General features: G+C 32.4%; 1 protein-coding gene across 4 annotated transcripts in view; it reads left to right on the top strand.

Annotated features, from left to right (window-relative positions):
* Positions 1-16,962, top strand: part of LOC114343874 (uncharacterized) — a 700,122-nt gene extending 683,160 nt beyond the window's left edge. For all 4 annotated transcript variants that reach the window (XM_050644500.1, XM_050644499.1, XM_050644498.1 and 1 more), the window contains one exon: positions 3,171-16,962. In XM_050644500.1, coding sequence (XP_050500457.1) covers positions 3,171-3,501 — 331 coding nt within the window. In that variant the 3' untranslated portion in view covers positions 3,502-16,962. The remainder of the gene's footprint in view (positions 1-3,170) is intronic.
* The last annotated feature ends 3,634 nt before the right edge of the window (positions 16,963-20,596 follow it).

Raw genomic sequence — 20,596 nt, 5'->3', positions numbered from 1 at the left:
ATTCCCAAGAATTTGGTTTGAAAATTTTTTTCTACGGCAAAAATTGAGTAACTCGTAAATGAGTATATCGAAAAACATTCATTTTTTCGATAGGTATTAAACTAACACTTTCGATAGCGAATAAATCGGAAACTATTAATTTTATCAAAAAATTGTATAAAACATTTTTTGCTTAGAATGAACGTTTTTATCAACTTTTGCGGTCAAAATATAATAAAAACTTTCCATCCCCCGAGATGGGGTGTCAACCACCCCCCATGGTAAAAGCGCATTTCGGCATCATATAGATTTTGATCCTTGGACTATTCACTGCTTATTCTCAAATTTTAAGCAAATCAATCTATTCTGTAAAAATTGCGAGGTGAAAAGCTTCGGTTCCTGGACTATAAAAAGCCACATCTCAAACGCTTCCAGCTTTCTTATTAAGTTAACATTAACAGTCCAAGCTTCGGGACCATAAAGAAGAATAGAGTGGATATAACATTTTACCATCATGTTATTCAAATATTTAATCATCTTCAAAAAGGCTGCCCTTGATTGCTCTATTCTTCATCAAATTTCTTCGAATATTTAGGATTTAGATCTTCAGTAATCCAGACTCCTAAGTATTTCATTTTGTCCACTTATTCATTATCTTCATTTTTTATTTGGATACTTATTATGATATACCCCTCTTAAAGATAACCATGGATTTTATTTCGTTTTTGTTTGTTGTTAAACCAAACTGTTCTTCAGTATAACAAATTGTGTTTAGTAGCGTCTGCAGATCTTTCTCACTTTCAGCGATAATGACTGTATCCTCGGCTTAACGAATGTTATTGAGCATTGGGCAACCATGATACAATAACCCAAGATACGACACGCAGCGTTCCTAATTTCGTTCAGGTCGCGCATGACGTCACGTTGTGAGTAGATCCTTTACATTTTGAATGCATCGCCATTATGATTTGGGATTTTAGCTTTTAATATCAGTTGTGAAATTTTCGAGAAGTGCTGTTTTGTTTAGTATGATTAAATATAATTATTGAGAACATAATCTAATAATAGAAATCAATTACAAACATGATTTTTTATTATTAGGCAAGATACGTCTCATTAGGTATATGTTAAACTGTATAATACACAGCGTTGCTCTCTACTGTTGTTCTGAAGCTATTTTCTTGTGGCATTTTTGTAATTAACTATTTTTAATGGAAAATAAGCCACAATTTTACCAAAAAAATGATTTTATTAACGTTTCGACGTCCAAATCAGATGCCGTTCTCAAAATACAAAAAATATTAATGAATTAAACAAAAATGTTGTTGCTTAGTAAAAAATTCTTCTAGTAATTTATTTAATCTGACTCATTTATATCGGCAATTCAGACATAATATATTATACATTCATTTTAAAGTAGAAGACTTTAAAATGATATTGCCAATTGTTCATTCGATTACATGAAATCAACCCCAACTCAAGAATATCAGTCACAAAAAAAATCATAGCATGTGATCTGTCTTTAAAAATACAACCACATGACCACAAGCAACGGTGACAGTAAAATTCTAGCATTAGAGATTCCATAGTAAATCACGAGTGAAAACCAGGAAAAACCTCGTAATACTATCATGACATCGTAAGTATTAGGTCTTACTATTATTATCGTAAGTATTATATTAGAATCTGGTATTAGTTTTGAGAGTAAACTAAAGTAAGACCTAATAGTGACGATGTCGGGATGATTTTTTCACGAGGTTTTTTCCTGGTTTTCCCTCGTGATTTACTATGGAATCTCTAACGCGAGAATTTTTCTGTCACCGTTGCATGTGGTTGTATTTTTAAAGACAGATCACATGCTATGATTTTTTTTGTGCCGAATATTCTTGAATTGGGGTTGATTTCATGTAACCGAATGAACAATTGGCAATATCATTTTAAAGTCTTCTACTTTAAAATGTATAATATATGTCTGAATTGCCGATATAAATGAGTCAGATTAAATAAATTATTAGAAGAATTTTTTACTAAGCAAAGACATTTTTGTTTAATTCATTAATATTGTTTGTATTTTGACAACGGCATCCGATTTGGACGTCGAAACGTTAATAAAATCATTTTTTAGTAAAATTGTGGCTTATTTCCCAGTTTAGTTGCTCTCTACCAGAATCCACTTTGCCTTTTCCCGCTTTGGCTAAATTTTGGGATGGAATAGCTTTTTTTTAAGGCATTGAAAATTTTTAGGAGAATATCCAAGCAGCTCGTATTTCAGATTGCGTTCATAATCGTCGCTGTTACAATGTGTTGAACAGATACGAGCATTGTTAACGTTAAAATTGTCTGCACGCTTACGTTTACATAATTGTTTTCACACACATCGCACTTTTTTGTCTTTTGGGAAACTAAAAAACTTGATATTCGTATCGAAACTTGTGATTGATTGTCCACATTACAACCAAACACGGCACACCTCATTTTTAATAAAAGTTTAACAAATTATAAGTAAAATTCACCTTAAACAAAAAAATAAACACCGTTTACTATACGACCACACTGAATTTAATGCTGTTCTACTCACAGAGTGACGTAGCTACGTAGGCCCCGCCCACCGACTCCATGTCATATCTTCAGTTATTGTATCATGTTGGGCAACAGTGTGAGCTTCTACTGTTCCAAAGCCATTACCAAAGCCAAACTGTTTAGGTATTACTCATATCCGCTTCACACTTTCTGCATATTCTTGTATGTATAACCTTTAAAAATATTTTCAATAATTGTGACATTAACCTGATTAATCTATCATCATTACAGTGTTTGGGGTTCTTAGTTTTTGGTAGCGAAACAAAGGTCGATAGTACCAAAAACATGGAAGGCAATAGTAAACGCGTCAAAGACTCACGAAGTATCAGTCTCAATCACATATAACTCTCCCTTTAGGACATTATTTCTCGCTTTGATTTGACTCTTCGTATTAAGGGATTCTCACATTTTTATTAGACGTGCTCTAAATAAATCTAGGTATTTTAAACGACTCCTTTGTCTGGTCCTTCGAACCGGATTTTTTTATTATTGAGCCTCTACTATTAAAAAACATCCTTTCTGGTTATATTGACAGCCAACGTTATAGATTATTTTTAGGTTGCAGCTAATCAAAAAGTATAAACAAGCATATTAACGTATTTTGATCTTAGGAACGAACTCGACAGGCCGCGCTCAGCCAACTCGAGAAACGGCGACTCCGATAACGACAGCGTGTTCATGTGGTCGCCGAACATCAAATACGACGAACACCAAGACGAAAGCTACGAATCATCAAACTCGAGCATGAAGCTCGAAGATCACGACCATCTCGACCTGGATGAGGACAACGACGATGATCTACCGTTGCCTGCGTTGCCCAGCGAGCTCGACAGACGAAACGGCGCACAGGCTCTTCTGCCGAGCCCCAAGCACCTGGCGGGGGAGGCCATGATTTCAGAAAGCAACTCTGAGGACGAGAGTACGAGTTCGTCGCAATTGTGAGACGAACTTTCTTTTTAAGTTTGTCTTAACTTTATTTTTGAGAATATTTTGTAAATTTAGTACTTTATATACATAAAAGTTTTATTTGACAACTGATATTTTTAATGATGTTTAGTCATATTTTTTGTTACATGTTTTTCTATTAGTTTTATATTTTATTATTTTATTAGTTTTTAGGGGCCAGTCTATTGGGAATAAGTAAAATTTAAATATGTATTAGTTTGGAAGATGATTCTGTGTTTGATGAAATAAGTGTTTTTCATCATCATCATCATCTGTATATTCAACTGGTAAAGTAACTGGTTTAATGATTTAGTTGTCTTAGGTTGTTAACTAATTCTTATCTTCAGATAATTTTAGTTCGCTTTCAGGATTTCCGATTTTGTGAGTAAAAGGAAACCTTCCTAGAAGTAGTACCCTAATAACACCAAACATTCCATGTATGTTCCTAGAATGTACACACAGGATATTCAAAACATTCCTGGAATGTCCTCAAAAGCACAAGAATGTCCCAGGAAAGTCCTCTGTCAGCATTTTAAACATTCCTTGTATGTCTTGTTGGAACATTCCATGAATGTCTACGAATGTTATTTGCACATTCACAGTATATTTTTTATACATTCCCTGGATATAGTTCCCTGATGTGACAAACCTCCAATTTGTTTTTTATAAGTTTTGTAAGACTAAAAACTTTTTTACAGTCACCTCCTATGTTCATATGATATTTTTTGACATGTTTTGTAGTAAATTCAACTATCTATTTACTACAAAACATGTCAAAATTTACATGTGAAAACAGGAGATGACCCTAAAAATGTTTTTTCGTCTCCTACAAAATTCATGAAAAAGCAGATAGGAGGTATTGTCACATCATCGACGATATACCAGAAGTATATATGGCCATACCAAATAATACATCCTTGATCAATATAAGCAATTTTATTGCACAAAATCTTGTCATATATTTTTTTCCATAATCATCACTACGATGATGATTCATTGTATTGAATTGTACATTAGAATTACAATCTGGTCATAACTGACCAATGAGCAATTTTAATTTAACCTAAATTACTACAGTTCCTTAAAATGAAGAGCTTACCCCATATCGTCTCTTATCTAATTTAACAATATCGTGCCTTATTCTAACATACACAGGCACACAAGCACTATGCTCTGCTTTTCACTATCACCTATCACTCAAACTAGTTCAAAAGGCTTTATCCTCTTTAATCTTCTAGTTTGTCCAGTAGTATCGAGAAGCAGGATTTCCTCAATATTCTTGTAGGTACTTATGAAGTTGTTGCTCGTGACTTCCAACTTTACTATAACTTTAAAAACAAATCCAGCTGTAAAATATTTATGTGCCTGAAGGCTTTTGTATGCTTTCATCTTCTGCTTAGAGTAGTAACTGTAAGACTCCACCAGATATGTATAATAAATATCTATAATAGTAATTTGGTGGAATGCACTTTACTGTAAAATCCAATTCTGACTGAATTGTATATGGATGTAAATCCCCAATTATTTTCAGCTTCAATAAATATCTAAAAGAATAATAGAAATAATGTTATTGCTTGCAAAATTCATCAATATTGATAAATATCAGGGAAAAATGAACAGTAAATAAAAATTGTTTCCCCTACCTTTCTTCAACATCTGGAGTTTCCAATAATAATTTCCTTAAATAATCACATCGCATTGTGTTAAATTTTAAAGTTCACAAAATACAGCAAACTAAATCCAAATGAATCCAAAATAGACAAAACACGACGATAAACAATGAAAAATAGATATTACAAACATAACCTCTGTAACTTTTTGTATGCCATTTGCCAACCAGAAGTCACGTGGTTTGGATTGCCCAATACATAGATACAGGCGCGGCAAATTTGAAAATGAACGCAAATTGAATAGTAAATGGCCTCTCTTAAAATATAGGACATTGGTAGTATGTTCATAGAATGTCTTGTGGTAACATTCCACCAATAATTTAATTAGATGTTCACCGAATGTTCCTTGAATGTCCAGGACATTCAAACATTAATAGAACTTTGATAGTACATTCCTGGAATGTTTTGTGTTGTTAGGGTAGTAACATTTCATTACTTTTCGCTTAGCTATTATGCAAATGAAAATTAAAAATGAACCCCCTGTTATGATAGACAAAAAGCCCTAATTCTCAAAATTATATATTTTTTTCATTTTTGTAGGTTCTATGTGAGTCAAAAATAAGACTAAACACAATCTTAGCGCCATTAGTTTTTTTTTTCGATGGGTTGAAATCAATTTAAAAATTTCAAAAAATTGCCACACTTAGTTGAGGCTTTTTTCAAAACTTATCTATTTTTTGTACACCCGTAGATTGAGTGTACATAACATATTTTTAGGTGCAGGTCTATTTTTTATTTTGAGTATTTTATCAAATAATATATTTCTGATTTTTCTCAGATTTTTCAGTAAGGTACGCCATCTTCAAAAACCCGGAAAACTGATTTTTAGGGGTTTTTTATGATTTTCAAATAGATCAAATCAATATTTTTTATAGGTTATATATAATTTTACTGATTCCTTTAGAACATTAAAAAATTGGGCGAAACATCTTTAAGCCCCCCCCCCCAAAACATGTTTTTCAAGGTTTTAACGTTTTTTGCCAGGGGTTTTTGAAAGGGGTTCCCTTACGAAAAAATCTGAAAAAGATCACAAATATATTTTTTGATACAATTAACAAAATAAAAAGTAGACTTGCAGCTACCTAAAAAAGAAAGTAATATGCTTCTTTTTTATAAAAAATATGTATTTTTACGTTATGTATGTACACTCAACCTACGGGTCTATAAAAAATAGACGAGTTTTGTAAAAGCCACAGTTGTGGGTCTGAATTTTTTTAAAATTTTTAAATTGATTTTAATCCGCCGAAAAAAAATGTAAAAACGAAAAACAAAACGTTTTTGGGGGAGGGGGAAGGAGTGGCGGATAAAATTGCACTGAGTGTTATTTTTAATCACATAGAACATACAAAAATGAAAATATTGAATTCCGGAAGGGAGGCCATTTTAAATATCTTAACGGGGGTACCCTTTCTCAAACTATAGAGTGCTAAATACAATAATGTCTCGATTTATATCATTTAGGGATGGCTTTAAGAGAAAACGATTTTCTTAGATCTTACATACAGATTTTTCCTGTTTATTAATAGACTGGTCTCTAATCTTGTACCCAATTTACTGTTCGACATTGTTATACAATTTCCTTACAAATAAGTTTCATGATAGGCATGTTTTTAAAGCATTACTTAATTTACAAGTACCAAATAAGAAAGTTAGTCTAATAACGATAGGTGTTGGCATGGTTGTCGCATTTGTTGTTACATTCTGTCACTGTCAAATTCAACATGCTAACAGTTTGTTTCAGATAATTTGGTCTTGTTTTAAAGACCTCTCTGAACTTAGATTTATACTTTTAGTTTTACTTTAGTTTTGATAGGTTCGCAGAGGGTGCATAGATTTAGATATATTTTAGTCAACACACAGTCTTAAGCTGGGATCCAATGGAGTGTGTGTGGCACGGTTCACCAGTTTACGTCGGCGAAGAGAAATATAAAATATATAATAGTGAAAAGAAACAAGAGCACGGTTGGTACCCCACGTTACTATGGCATTAATAAATATTTACTTTTTGATAAATTCGGTGGACCATCCCTGTCCCTTAGAGTATCGAGGTAAACAACCAGTGTGAGCGGTAGAAATTTTAGTAAGTTGGTTAATTCAGAAAATGATAAAAATTACAACACAACGTAGTTAGACCACAAAATTACCACGACACTGACCGTACTAGCCGCTAGGCTAATTAAAAGGGTCTGTTTCAGCTTCTAACTTTCTTTTAACTGTGTTCATTTACCGACAAATGACGGGAAAGCTCACACCACTCCGCATCGGCCATAAGTAGAGGGTTCAGTAGGCCATAAATCACAAATTCTGAAAGAAATAACGCGATTTTCCGTATTTAGTTTTTACCTTTTTGTATTAGATATTTTCTACTTCTCAAAGCGTGTCATGCCACCTTCCGTTGGTTCTCAGCTTTACAGTTATTGGCTCGTGAACAGTCAAGTACACACAAAGGGAAGTATAGTATTTTTACTACAAAAGCGATATTACGTAGGTCAAAATTTTTGACGTAAGAGAACTGTCAAAACATTAGAATGTGACTTTTCATTATTGCCATGTTTATTAATAAACATATTATTAATAAACATGGCAATAATGAAAAGTCACATTCTAATGTTTTGACAGTTCTCTTACGTCAAAAATTTGACCTACGTAATATCGCTTTTGTAGTAAAAATACTATACATGAATAATGAATATACTTTTTTATTATTTTAGAATAACAGTTTAACGAATACACTATCATATTTTATAAGAAATAAAGGTGCTTCGTAACATTTTTTTAAGATTTCATTTCCCCCTTTATAATAGTACTTCCACTACCTATTTATATATTTACAAAAAATATTTTTGCGGTGAATATTTTTTATACAGGGTGGTCCGTAAGTAATTGTACAATGAGAAACAGAAGATTCTTCAGTTCAAAATATTTCGACTTAATCCAACTTGCTTTAATAAAATGTTGATACTAAGAAAGATACAGGGTGTTAAATTTGAAATTTAGAATTGTATTTTTCTCTATAACTTTTTGTTTGTGGGCATTTATAAAAATTTGTGACTGGGGGTTTTTGAATGCGGAATTATAATTTGATGTATACTTTAATGTAGCTGATAGAGGACGCCACATATGCTACGATCTGGCATACTTAAGGACTACCCTGTATACTATACATTAATGTGCATGTTGTTTTTAGTTTTTTATATATTGGGAGCAAAAAGTTATACCTATATGTCACTTCTTACTCGCAATACGTACAATATTTTTTCCACGATCACAATAAAGTGAAAGTATTTTTAAAATCACTTTTATGATACTAATTACAAAAAAATACAATGTTGTTCTGAAGCTATTTCCTTGTGGCGTTTTTATAATAAACTATTTTTAATGGGAAATAAGCCACAATTTTATCAAAAAAATATTAAAATAGAAATTAAAATAGAAACGTTAATAAAATCATTTTTTTTTGGTAAAATTGTGGCTTATTTCCCATTAAAAATAGTTTATTAAAAAAATACAACAGTAGACTAAACCATTTACTAACGTGGAAACTGAGAATGTAGCCTACATTGTTTTTTTTTGTGTCCTTTTAATAATTTTATGTCGCTCTTTTGATTTGTGTTTCAAAATATTTCACCAAAACCCGAATTTTGTCACCATATTATATAAAAACATGTTCAAAAAGAATCTAGTCTGAATTTATTCAGCCTTATTTAGTGATGAACAAGGGTTATGTCTTTGTTTTTTAATGTGTTACAAAAATCTATTACTTTCAACAATTTTGCTCCCATCTCGATCTAAAAGACGTAGAATGTAATCGAATATACCTACGTCAGGATTATAAGACCGGGGTAATATTTGCAGTTCACGAGATCTCGGTCTATAAGACTGTAGACTGAAGATTGAGGTGGATTGTAAAGCGATTTTCTATACGTTTGTTCCAACTCGATACAAAACCGTTGTTGAACGGTTACGATTATGCGCAGTAACGAAAAATGTGTTACTGCGTATAATTATTCGTTATTGCGCATGCGCATAACGATTCAAGAACTTTATATCGATTTGGAACAAACCTTATGTACTAAACATTTTTTGAAGTGATAAATAAAATAAATAAGAAATTAAAGTTTTCAGTCCATTGTATAGCGATGGTGTCCGTTAAAACATAGAACACAAATAAATACTTGTCTTGTGATATTTTGTCACCTAGAAGCAGGGCTCAGAAAGAAACTGCCCCCTAAATAATTCAATGATGAACACGAGTTATGTTTTCTGTTGTTTTATTTACTTCTAATTTGTTACGAGAACATATTATTGTCTAGCACATTGCCTACCACCCCGGTCTATAGGAGATCGCTGGGAAAATTTACACTCAAAATAATAAAATTCAGTTTGGCAACACTGTGTGAATGTTGATAGTAACATATCCCTTTTAAGATAAACAGAATTGTAATTTAGCCCTGACAAATTATTATATTTTTTTGGCCAACAAAAATGAGATTTTTCAACCAAATAATGTTTCAAATATGATGTGCAAAATAATTTTTAATTGGGTTCTGTTAATAAGCTTGCTTTTTTTGTCATTAAAGTAGAAAAAACTTTAAATTTCACTCATTAAATCATTATCGTCCAGTTATCGTCTTAATTATTTTAACTGTACTAATATCCGTCGACTAATTCTGAATGATTAATGGGTCGTTAAAACATTTTATCTGTAGCGTCTTCTGGAATTTCTTAAAAATGTCGAATTTCATTGATAAAATGCGCATATCCCACTGATCTTCGCTTCGACCATACTCGATTATACGCCATCTGGATCTGTGAGGCAGAAGATACTATTTACAGTGTAGATCATTGCGGTCTATAAGACGGAGTTACTTTTCTAACACTATTGATACTGTCTGGCATGCATTTATCTATATTTTTAGACTCAGGTGGTCTGTAGAACGATCGTCTTTATGCCAAACAGATCTTGAACTATAATCGTAACAAAAATAGTAATAAAATAAAAATGAAGAGACAGAGCAAGAGTTGTTGCTATCCCTGTTGGTCTTTTCGATTTTTTTTTAATATCTGGCCACCTTCCAACCGAGAGTTTCTTTGGTTTCTTGAAAAAACTAGGTACCAAAATTTTTTTCGTGGTAAGTGTGCGCATGCGCAAAAGTGACTTATGGTGGCGTACCTGGGTTTTAAGACCGCTGGAAGTTTTGGCGTTTTCTATAGGCAACAGTTTTTAATTTCGAAATATTGGAAATTAATGGAAAAAGTTGTTTTATGTCTTTTGGGTTTATCTTTTGTATGCCTTGTGGTTAATCCATATGACAGACAATGTGTTAAGATATTTGATTGGCCATTTCCATTTTTATTGTTACAAATACACATTTATTTCTTGTATATGAATTATTACTAAATACAGGGTGGTTTATAATTGACTGTCTTAGCAGTTTTAGTCTTAGGTTTAAATTTAAGTAAAATTTTGTAAAACACAAAATAACGAACAATTTTTCGCAGTAAATAGGGTACTGTATATTGAAAAACCACGAAAGTTGACCACAATAAGCTATTCTCAACACGTACTTGAAAACAATACATTTATTGAAGACATTCTAGATTTAAGATTGACTTTGCGCAGAAACTAGTGTACTTGTCTATAATAAAATAATTCCATAGAAACAATTAACTTGTTTTTTACTGCAGGTAAGCTGATTGCGAGTTTATAGAAATAACTTTATAGTATATTAAAACATACTGTACATATGACTGTCTAATTGTAGGTCAGATCCTAGAAACTCAAGTAAGCAAGAGATCGACAACTTTTGCCCTTATTGTACATTAAAAGGCTATCAAAGGCACTGAGTTATTTACTATAGTAAACTTAAACTATTACATTTATTTGAAAAATTTGCATTTTCTTTACAAAAAAGCTCCAAAGACCAGGCTTGTATAAGTACATGTGCTCAAAAATTGTTCAGCAAATGGCTATACTAAATAATACTGTATAGTTTATTAACTATAAGTTGTTAACAATAGTAGATAAACAACAGCTCCGTGAGATGTGATACAGAATGTGACATTTGACACAGAACTCTGCAATAATATGTGGCGCTCTGTACTCATAGACATATTAACCATAGACCAGGCTAGGTATATGCCGCTCAATGCATCGGGGTGTAACGTCAATATCAAGTACAGTGGTCTGGCTATCTTTGTCTGTCGTACGAGTGTGACCGTATCTACCAAGAGGTGGGAGTAATGGAACGACACAGACACAGCGGCAGCGGCCATCATATGCCGGAGAGAGAAAGCTAAGCGCCTGTAGAGAGAGATAGATAGCCCACCGATGAACTGCTCCGCGTTTTTCGTACCTTGCCTAATCTATGTATTCTATATCTAATGTAATCTATAATATGCAATCTATATAATATGTAATCTATAGGGCTTGTCATTCACAGTCGTTTGTTTCGAGCTTCTGTCATGTGCCACATAATATTAATATATTTACGTCATACGTTATTGGTATATGTATAACAATGATACCAACCAAAGACGTATGACGTAGATATATTATTATTATGTGACACATGACAGAAGCTCGAAACAAATGACAATCGATGAAAAGCCCTATATCTATGTCTGTCCTACGTAACTACGTAAATATTGCGTTTCATATAAATGTTGCATTCTGTGTCCAATGTCAATTTTTGTGTCACATTTCACATAAAAGACGCTTTCCGTGAATGTCACGTTTCACATAAAATCTCAAATCTCATGTTCTATATCATATGTCACATGCAATATTATGTTCCACCAGAGGTATATATTGACATAGAGTGAGCCTACTTTCCGCGCTTCCTTACGACAAGATCTCATGGACTGGTTTGCGGCATTTCTTTCTAACACATTGTATCGAGAAACTAAGATGACATTCAGTGTGAGTATAGGCACGGAAGGGGAGGACAACTGTAGCAGCTTTACTATGCGTAAGAGTGAAACACTAATGCAAATAAAAAAGATGGTGTCGTCACTTCGCTCTGAATGACACTCTCTCTATGCTAATATATAACTCTATGTGTTCCACATAAATGTTACGTTCGATATCAAATGGCAGATCAGATGCCACATTCTACGTCAAATGTCATATAAAATATCACGTTATATCACGTCAAATGTCATATAAAATATCAATATTATGTAAAGAGAAGTGAAGATATGTACCTAAGACACCTTGACATACCGACACTTTCATCGTTTTCCATTCGTTAATTCCTATCACGTGACACGTTGCCACCTCCTTGTACGTTAAGCCTTTTAGGCGCTACAAGTTTAAGACCTTTATTTCATGCTACCATCTTGGAATCGTTTCTTGTCATCGTATTCTACTTCTATGATGAGGTATATCGCATGGCCCTGTCTGTTGAGCCGCTTTAGTTCTCTTTTTTTTGCTCTACGTTTGTATACTGTTGGTTTTGCTGCCTTTATTTCTTATTGATTGTAAGCAAACACGGCACATACATTGAGCTTTCCACTTGACACCTTTTCATGAAAAATTGTAAACATATCTAATACTGTTAACATCTTTGGTTCCTTTGCTATCTCAATAATTTTAATTTACGATCACCGAGAACGATTTTGTGTACGTTCTGATGGGTTGGAGGAGCAATATTTTGTGGGTAATACTATTTTATAATTGATAGACTTCATTCCCTGGTACTATTATTGAAGATACAACTTATTTATAGGGCTTTTCATCGATTGTCATTTGTTTCAAGCTTCTGTCATATGTTGTATAATCTGTGTATAGTGTATAATATTAATATACACGGATTATACGACATATGACAGAAGCCCGAAGCAAATGACTGTGAATGAAAAGCCCTATTCATAAACTTATGACATTGTGTAACTTATTACAACCACAGTTTAATGCTACAGAATCAGTTAATTAACTCTCAAATTTTGACGGTTGCAATTTTGCAATCGACTAGTGAGACAACATTTTGAATGCGCGACGATAACGACAAATCACGGCAAACATAGGATGCCGTTAACTGTCATTCATCTGCGCAAATAACTAAAATGTTTGATGCGCAGTCCATAGAGGTATATATTAACATAGAGGGAGCCTACCTTCCGCGCTTCCTGACAAGATCTCATGGACTGGTTTGCTGCATCTCTTTCTAACACATTGTATCGAAAATCTATGATGACATTTAGTGTGAATATAGGCACGGAAGAGGAGGACAACTGTAGCAGCTTTACTATGCGTAAGAGTCAAACAGCACTAATCCAAATAAAAAAGATGGTGTCGTCACTTCGCTCTGAATGACACTCTCTCTATGCTAATATATAACTCTATGGCGCAGTCACCAAAATGGAACATAGGGAACAAAGGATTTTCGCGGAGTGGCCGTATTGGTTATCATTGTACTGTGGTACAACTGTTAATAAGATTACAAAATATAACTGCATTAATGACATTGATCAGTTATGTACAGGTTCCGGAAACAAATTTTAAGAAAATTGTCATTTCTTGGACCTTTTTTAATTTTCTAATTCAAATATTGTTACAAAGTATCATAAAAGCTATAGTACTATTAAGAACTTAAACCAAAGTTTAATATATAAATAAGTTGCGGTAAAGTTAAAATTACGGTAGGTACTCAAAAAGCAAAACTAAAATTCTAATATTCGAAAACATTTTTAAAAATTGTTGTATTAAATCTGACTCAAAAATATGAATAACCGTCAAGTGCCAATATAAATTAATTGTTTTATATGTTATAATAAAAATGTGTACCACTAATTGTGTCTTTTTCTTACTTATTGGGTCTTTTGTCTTTTGTCTATGGATCCTGACAGATTATAACACTTGATATGCTATGACTTGAAAATTTGTAATAAGTGATGGTTTCAGTTAACAAAACATACATTTTTGCAATATACAGCAGCAACAAACTTTTTGAATAAAACCAAATACTATTGACTGTAATACATCCAACTCCCACAGAAATCTGGAAGCACGTTGCCACTAGCGCCACTGTCGGCTTGCGGTGAAACTACGTTGTGACAACGTAAAATTTGACGTAAACATTCAAATTTAATTTTATAAATTTTTGAATAACGAGCTAATTTTGCAAAATTAAATTAAAATAAAAATAGTTCAAACATTTATACAAAAACAATAATAAAGCAATTTTATAAATGTAAGGTTAGATTGCTCTGGTTATCACCGCAGACCACTAGATGGCGCTATTTTTTTGCTTCCTCAAATGTAGTGGGAAATGTCAAGAGTTGTATGTATTACAGTAAATAGTATTTGATAAAACATGTACAACGAAATGTACCTAACTAAAAACATAAAACATAAGAAAAGCTTCAGAGCAATCTTCAAATGTACCCATATTTGAAGATATTTAGAACTTCATAGTTTTCATTTCATAAGAATAGTCCACATTGATAATTTCACAATAATATTTCATCGTGAAGACTGTAAATTAACAGCAAAATTATTGTGTCATATAATTGTGCAATATATTAAACATCTATGAGTTTTTTAGGGGACGTTTAATAATGAACAGCACAAGAGTGGGAACAGTATTTATTTTTTTATTTTCTTATTATCACTGAAGATGCCTCTATAAGAACAAGATTTCCTGGAAAGGCGTCTCTTTGCAAAGACGGTGAAGTCGACTTTACTAAGTAACAAGACATTTACTCAATACTCAATACACACACTACACATTACTCCCTTGAGCTAGTGATAAACTATAATCTGATTGCGACTGGCTGAATGATTAATGTCAATGTTACTAAAAAAATCAACGGTGTTTCTTAAAAACTGTAAACTTAAAAAATTATTTATGTTCAATATTTAAGGATTAAAACAACTTTGTGCTGCTACTGCGGAGATTGTATTGTTTTGTTAATGAAATCAGTGTTGCTTTATTCAACCAATATTCACTAATCTTAAAATCATAAGTGTTCTGGTCAACTAAATATATATAATGTATATAGCCGACATGCACGTCCTACATTTTATGAAAATAATGGACATTTTGAAATATACAAAAGAACAACTGCCATTAAAAAGTTATGAAAATTGCCTTTTAAGCTGCCACCTTAACTTCTTGTCCTACAAGATGCAATGGCGGGAAAAAATAGGTTAAGTTAGGTTAGGATTGAAATTTTGATGTTCTTTTGAATTTGTGAAGTGTATATTTGCAATTTGTAATATGTAATCCTCCTCTCTTGCGTTTTGATTGCTTTTGAAGAGGAAAATGGAGTTCTTCAATTAAATGAACATTTTGATAGACGATAGTATACTCCTGCAATAACAAGGCTGTATTCCCCTCAGTTCCAGTGTAGTTCTTGTATCTGTTGTATATTTTCAAATAGGTTGTTGTGCCTGATTATGTTTGAGGTATGAATTGATTGCTGGCCAATCCAACTGTCTAAGATCCATTTTAGTCAGGTATTCTTGAACAACTCTCCCTACGTTAGCGTGAAAACCATAACACAATGTCTTAGAACCCCTAAAAGGCCAGGGAAGTACTGTGTATAAAAATTATCTTACGCTTATTTCTGAAGACATTTCTATCTAATTCGACAAACAACGGCAGTTGTCTTCATTGAATATCATTGTCCATACTATATAGGAAGTGCATGACGTTGTGTGATTATATGAAAACTTATTTCTATAGAACTGTACATAACTTAGGTTTATCTGGATGCATCTGTTTTTCTACTGAAGCCATTTATTTTTTCTATCTTTAGTTTTTATAGGTTGTGATTTTTAATAATTTTAATATTAATATTCCCCTAATTCCAGTATTATTAACGGTGGGGTGTCATGTGTACTAGAATATATTTAAAATTGGAAATAGTTTTCACTTTTTATGACAAAATATAACTCTACATAAGGAACCTGTGTTGATTTAATAATTATTAACAAGTAAATACTTTTTTATTGAGGCAATGGTGAATTGCTTAGTTTGCAGTCTAAAACACTCTTAAACTAAGTATATGACGCATTTATGCGTCACGATGTATGTGACGCATAAGTTCGTCTTCGTCATAAGATCGCATAGTCCCTACTACAGCGTTGATCGATCATTTGAATTACCTATATTTAACGGTCATGGCGCATAAGTGCGTCACATGTTTTAATAACGCTGCGATTACCGTACTGGTGACCTAATAGACCAAATTTAACAAGAAATGTAACAGCAGATATAAGGAAATGGTATTTATTTAAGTTTTGATTTTCTAGCCAATTACGCCTTCCAGTAGGAATCAGTGAGTGAGCAATGACCTGGATTTGAGACCGTAGTCCCTTACCCCAATCTAATCCACTGTTTGCCTGTCACTGCTCTTATGTCATCTAGCAATCTATTGGTCTCCATTCTATGTGACCGGCCCAGCGCTATTTCATTTCTGTAATTTCTTCCCTGATCTTCGTTCTACGTCTTATCTACGTTTTGATAACGCGTGTTAAGCGCTTGTCATGTGAACGTACCCTTAGTCTTAAATCATAGAATTATAGAAAGTGAAAAACATTTCTAATAAAAAAATTGTCTATAATTTAGTTGTATGTATATGACGTTATTGTTTCTTTCTTGTTACTTTTGAGTGAATCATCGCAATATTTATTTAAGCATTGGTGATGTTTGTAATATTTAAATTTAAATTGTTAGGACCAAAATAGATTTCCACATTTCATATTTATTGTATAAAGAGTTGCAGATGTTTCAATTATAATGAAGTTAAATATTGGTAAAATAAATTATAAAATATTTAATATTGTGTTTTATTTATTCGAAAGACTTAGAAAACGAAATAGAAGACATTGAACTAGCAAATAATCTCATAACCAAGGCACTAAAAGAAACAGAAAGGGAGTGCTGCCCGACGGTTGTGACCCATAAAGATAAATTAAGCCAAAATACCAAAGAGTTTAATAAGTAAAAGAAGACAACTGACGGAAAAATACGACTCCAACTACACAATACTGAAGAAATTAAATAAAGATATCACCGATCAATCCGAAAAGACATAAGAGAAAACAATACAAGAGAAATAACTCAAATAATTCAAGAAAACAAAAGTACTACTACTTTTTTATTTTTTTATACATTTTATGATTGTAAGTATATTATTATATAATTTTTTTCAGAAAATACGTATTAATTAAACATTTTGGCAACAATTATTGTTCAGAAATCATTTCTTTGTGGCATTTTTCAATGTGTTTGTGTGTATTTTATTCTTTTATTTTTTTAATTTTTGGTATTGTTTTAATGACAATGTTTGGAAAGTACATAGTAAGTATTAAAACTAGTTTAATATTTAAATTAAATATAAATAAACTGTTTTTTAAAGTATTTTGATTTCGTTGAAATCATATAATAGAAGTATAACTTCTTACGTGCGTACAAAGTACACACACATTCTTTTTTTTTTCTTAATGGCGGTACAGGCTCCTTTTTTCAATATTTGATTTAGTTATAGAGTAAATTCCACGTACTAATATATTTCTGAAATTGGGCTCTCCCACATAACAATGATGTTCGCATCATGTTCTAAGCATATCCTACCAACATTCGTCGAAGTATATCCTTTTTAGTATATGCATACTACAAGCGTAGCATGTACCATAAAAAACATTCTAAATTTCATGTTCTTTGCATGTGCTTCAAAGACTATTCTTGCACCGAATATACTAAGCACATTCGTGTACGTAGTATCTCGGAATGTTCGTAAAAGTTTATTCTTAGAATATACCTTAATCGAATATTCTTAGTATATGCAAAAGTATATGCTTAACACATACTTGTATATACTTTTAAAATATCTTAAAAATAATATACTGTATGTACCTATAGGAAGAAGAATAATGTTAGCCTATAGATTATTAACTTCGCGTTAAGAATAATTAATAAAATTTAGGTATTTTGGTAGGAACTATACTGAACTATCTAATTCATTTTTTTAAAACCGTTTTAATTGTATGGTAAAAAAGTTTAAAACATAATTCTATTAATTCTATTGAACAAAAATGAGAAATTCTCGTTTCGTTTTCAATTGAAATGAATATACCATTTTGATTTGAGTTTATACCATAAATATTTTTACCTATAATTTTCGGGAATCCGGAAACGGCCATTCATTGTCATTCTGACCCTTGCATTGCATATTTTATATCTGCACAAGGGAAGGGGGTAGGTAACAAAAGGGCAAAATATGAAAATAGTTTCATAGATGAGGGGGTGGGGAATAGTTTCCAGTACAGTTCTACAGTTAGGTTAGGCATTTATGCATTTAAGTATTTCTAGCTACAAGGACTAAAACATTTTTAAGAACATAAAAAGCAGCTTGAAAATAATAAATTCATATTGGTACTTCAATATTTCCTAAATACCTAGTAAGTAAAAGTATGTATAATGTATATAGATATCTATAAATTTTAGTAATTTACATACATATTATATATATTTGGCTATTATATAATATATAAGCAGCATTTTTATTTTGATGTGCACCTAATAACTAAATATATTACTTATATTTTATATATAGGCTACTTACCCATATAATATTTATTATACATAGGTACCTATATAACTAACTAAAGTTTATATATTTTATACTTACTTTTTACGTAATATTGTAGAATGTAATAACTACATTCTCATATGCAATTAGAATATGTACATATAATATATTAGTAGAACCTAGGATGAGATTGGGTGATGTTGAAAACATACTTCTGAGAAATATAGCACATCCTTGGAACATTCTTCCCATATACTAAAAATATGTGCGATAGTACATTCTAAGTATATACACAGAACGTTTAAGTACTGTAATGTAGTATATACTCAGTATATGCTCTGCACATTCGCAATGGGAATTACGCATATTCTAAGTATATACTTTTTCTGAAAAGTATGTTCTATGAATCTACTAAGAACATGAAATTGTTATGTGGGCTGTACCGCCATTCTTTATTATATTACGAATATGTGTGCCAAATATCTCAACAAAATATTCAAAATTAGAGCCGCAATCTTGGAACGCGTTTGTTGCTACCTGTTGATCGCTACTGTAGCCTCTTAATAAATAATTTATTATTGTACATTTGAAGAGGTTAGGCCGCCTACCCGACGGGCCGCCACTGTTTCAAAGTTACAATAAAAAAAGGAAGACCAACAAATGCTTATTAAAATGTGACAACCACTGGGCTAATAAATATATACTATGTGTTTTACGTTCGTAAGTCCTTATTGGACACGGTGGTATTCGCTGACAGTTCTGAAGTCCTCCAGGAGTTAATGAACAGAATCGCAGAAGTCACTCAGAGATACGGACTTTCACCAAACACTAAGAAAACAAAATGTATGATGATCTCTAAGAAGGAACAGCAATTTGGATAAATCAGTGTGAACGGTCAACAAATAGAAAGAGTAAAAACATACACCTATCTTGGTACGAACGTCAATGAAAATTGGGACCATGCAATAGAAATCAAATTTAGGATAGAGAAAGCAAGATCTGCATTTCAAAAAATGGCTAAATCATTCAAATGTCATGATTTGTCGATACCCATAAAAATCAGGTTACTACGATGTTATATTGTTCCTATACTGTTGTACGGAGTTAAGTTGTGAACTCTCACAGACGCCACCTGCAAGAAAATTGAGTCTTTCTAAATGTCGCTTTATCATCGAATCCTGAAGATATCTTATACCGATCACATTACTGATCAGGGTGTTTTGCTGAGAATGCAAAAAGAAAAAGAACTGTTAATCATAATAAAAACAGCCAAAATCGAATACCTCGGTCACATCATGAGGAACAGTGAAAGATATGAACTGCTGCAACTAATCTTGCAAGGAAAAGTGGAAGGAAAGCGAGGACCAGGAAGGCGAAGGATTTCCTGGCTGAAAAATCTGCGCACGTGGTTCAACATATCAACCACAAATCTTTTTAGAGCAGCAGTGTGCAAAGTACAGATTGCCATCATGGCAGTGATGTTGAAAAAGTAACTATTCGTTACTCTGTCTTTGACATATTCATATTGAGGCCCCATTTTTCATATTCTTTCTTTAGTTTTCTAAACATGTAGTCCATGTCTTCCTCATCATTCGCTACGACTACCTGATCATCTGCAAAAAACAAAGTTGTTAGACATTTACCACTGCCTATGTCTATTCCCATTCCGGATACTTGTTTCCTCCACTGCTCTAGCGATGACTGAATATATATTTTAAATAAAGTCGGAGACAGACAACATCCTTGTTTAAGCCCCTTTGATATAGGGAATGATTGAGATATAAAGTTTCCTTCTTTAACGACACTTCTTGCATATTTGTATATATTTGCGATAGCATCCACATACTCTCTACTGAGACCTACCTTCGTCAATGTTTGAA

Source organism: Diabrotica virgifera, chromosome 2 (assembly GCF_917563875.1).
Source record: "Diabrotica virgifera virgifera chromosome 2, PGI_DIABVI_V3a".
Taxonomy (NCBI): Eukaryota; Metazoa; Arthropoda; class Insecta; order Coleoptera; family Chrysomelidae; genus Diabrotica; species Diabrotica virgifera.
Note: the sequence above shows the minus strand (reverse complement) of the source record. Positions and strands in the feature narration are given on the sequence as shown.